Below are 1,826 nucleotides of genomic sequence, written 5' to 3' on the forward strand. Positions count from 1 at the left end.
ACCTTTGGGACACCTTCAGACACACTGGTGAAGAATCACCCAGGCAGGCAGGTGAATAGAAATGCTTCCCAGATGATTTACTTCTTAACTGACAACTCTGTAATCTAAAAAGCACTGCTCATTTCAACACAGGGCTTTCAGAAACTGGCTTAGCTACAGCCAAGGATGGATCAGGAGAGTGGTGGAAGCACTCTAGCTTTGCTGGAGAGGCTTGGCTCAGCCCCTGCAAGCAGACTGGAGCACTAGGACACACTGAAACTCTGTCCAGCTCCACTGGCTTCAGTCAGCTCTGTGTCTACTGTCGACTAGGCAAACTAGCAGGTAGCAAGTAGGGAGCTGTGCTGACTTGGGAACATCAGCAAGCAACACTTCTGAGTCATCAGGAGCATTGTGCGATGGACCTTTCCGAAGTTGGCTCTACCCTTAGTAACCTGGATTTTCCTGCCTTCAGGAAGTCAGCACAGAAGGATGGCTCCACATCTGAACTCTGCATAATTTCCTCTACATGGTCCAACTTGGGGACAGCTGGGTAAGCAGCATGAAGAAGCCCATGGTGCTGTGCTGCAAAGGCAGCAGCTGGAGGAGTGCTCAACCCACCGGAAAGCCCTGCACTGCCCATCAAGCACAAACAAGTGCCACCAACTTGAGCTATAGAATTTGTGTGATTAGTGGCTAGGGAAACCTTGTAGCATCAGGTTTCCCTCTTTGTCCTGTCAGAGAGGAGCAGCTTGAGGAACAGAAAGCTGTAGGTAGCTGTCCTCCTAGCAGGCCTCTGCATTTCCAGAGGTACTGCTGCCTTCCTCAGCAGGGTGTAGTCTCCTTCTGCTCTGCCCTGAGTCACCTCTCCTTGGCTTTTGCCCCCCTTTCAAGTACCTCCTCAAAGGAGGTGGCTCTGCTCTTTTCTGATTTCGCTGCTGCTTTGAATATCCTTGTGCTCTTCAGAGACTTATCATCCAGTGGTTTCCTAACCAGTACTTTCTCCTGGCCTTTCGGGGTTCCTTCAGTGTCTCCTGCTCTAGATTCTGTCCTTTGAGGAGACCTGGTTGAGCTCATCCACAGCCAAACACAGCTCTCATCCCTTCTCTTGATAATGTTACTTAGGATCTGTGCTCACTTGCTGGCCTTTGCTTTTCATCCATCTTCCTCATCTCCAGGCCAGGCAGGTGAGTTCAGGTGCAACTGCCTCTGGAGAATACAGGGTGGGGAGGAGATTGCCATTGGTGCAGTCCAGCAGGCTGTGTCCTTGCACCACGGTCTGTCTCCAGACCTCTTCCAGACCATCCCAGACAGACAGAAACCCTACAGGACATGTCCTTGCCCACAGGGATAATTTATACTATTGCTCTACCATAATTTTTGTTCATGCCTTGAGCTAAGAAATCTCAAATTCTTTCCCAAGCTTTACTCTGACTGGATTTTCCTGTTCTTCCTGTACATGCTCTCTTCGTTGAACCACACAGAGTTACTGGCTGCTAAGAAATCCTGTGGCAGCACATTCCCTAAGCTGTTTTGCATTGTTCAGATGAAATATTTGGTGACTGCAGATGGTACAATTTCACCCTGATTTGCCTACAACAGCAGCTGAAGTACGGTTTGTAGTGGACCCTTGCCTCAACAAACTCCCATCAAGTCCACCAGATTTCAACCATGGCATTTGGGGTTAATTTGGAATTCAGAATGGATGCTGTGCATTGATTTCTGTGAGTGGGCAAATTTCTGAGGCAGCACTCATCTCTTTCAATAGGTGTGGTCTACCTGGACTTCAGTAAGGCCTTTGACACCGTCTCCCACAGCATTCTCCTAGAGAAGCATGATTCTATGATTCT

The 1,826-nt window shown here is 48.8% G+C and overlaps 1 protein-coding gene across 1 annotated transcript in view; it reads left to right on the forward strand.

The window, feature by feature from the left end:
* The first annotated feature begins 395 nt into the window (after window positions 1-395).
* Window positions 396-1,826, forward strand: part of ABHD12 (abhydrolase domain containing 12) — a 54,741-nt gene continuing 53,310 nt past the window's right edge. Inside the window, exon 1 of the mRNA XM_009331357.1 lies at window positions 396-529. Within this exon, the coding sequence (XP_009329632.1) occupies window positions 396-529 (134 nt within the window). The remainder of the gene's footprint in view (window positions 530-1,826) is intronic.

This window comes from Pygoscelis adeliae, unplaced genomic scaffold (assembly GCF_000699105.1).
Source record: "Pygoscelis adeliae isolate BGI_AS28 unplaced genomic scaffold, ASM69910v1 Scaffold259, whole genome shotgun sequence".
NCBI classification, from domain to species: Eukaryota; Metazoa; Chordata; class Aves; order Sphenisciformes; family Spheniscidae; genus Pygoscelis; species Pygoscelis adeliae.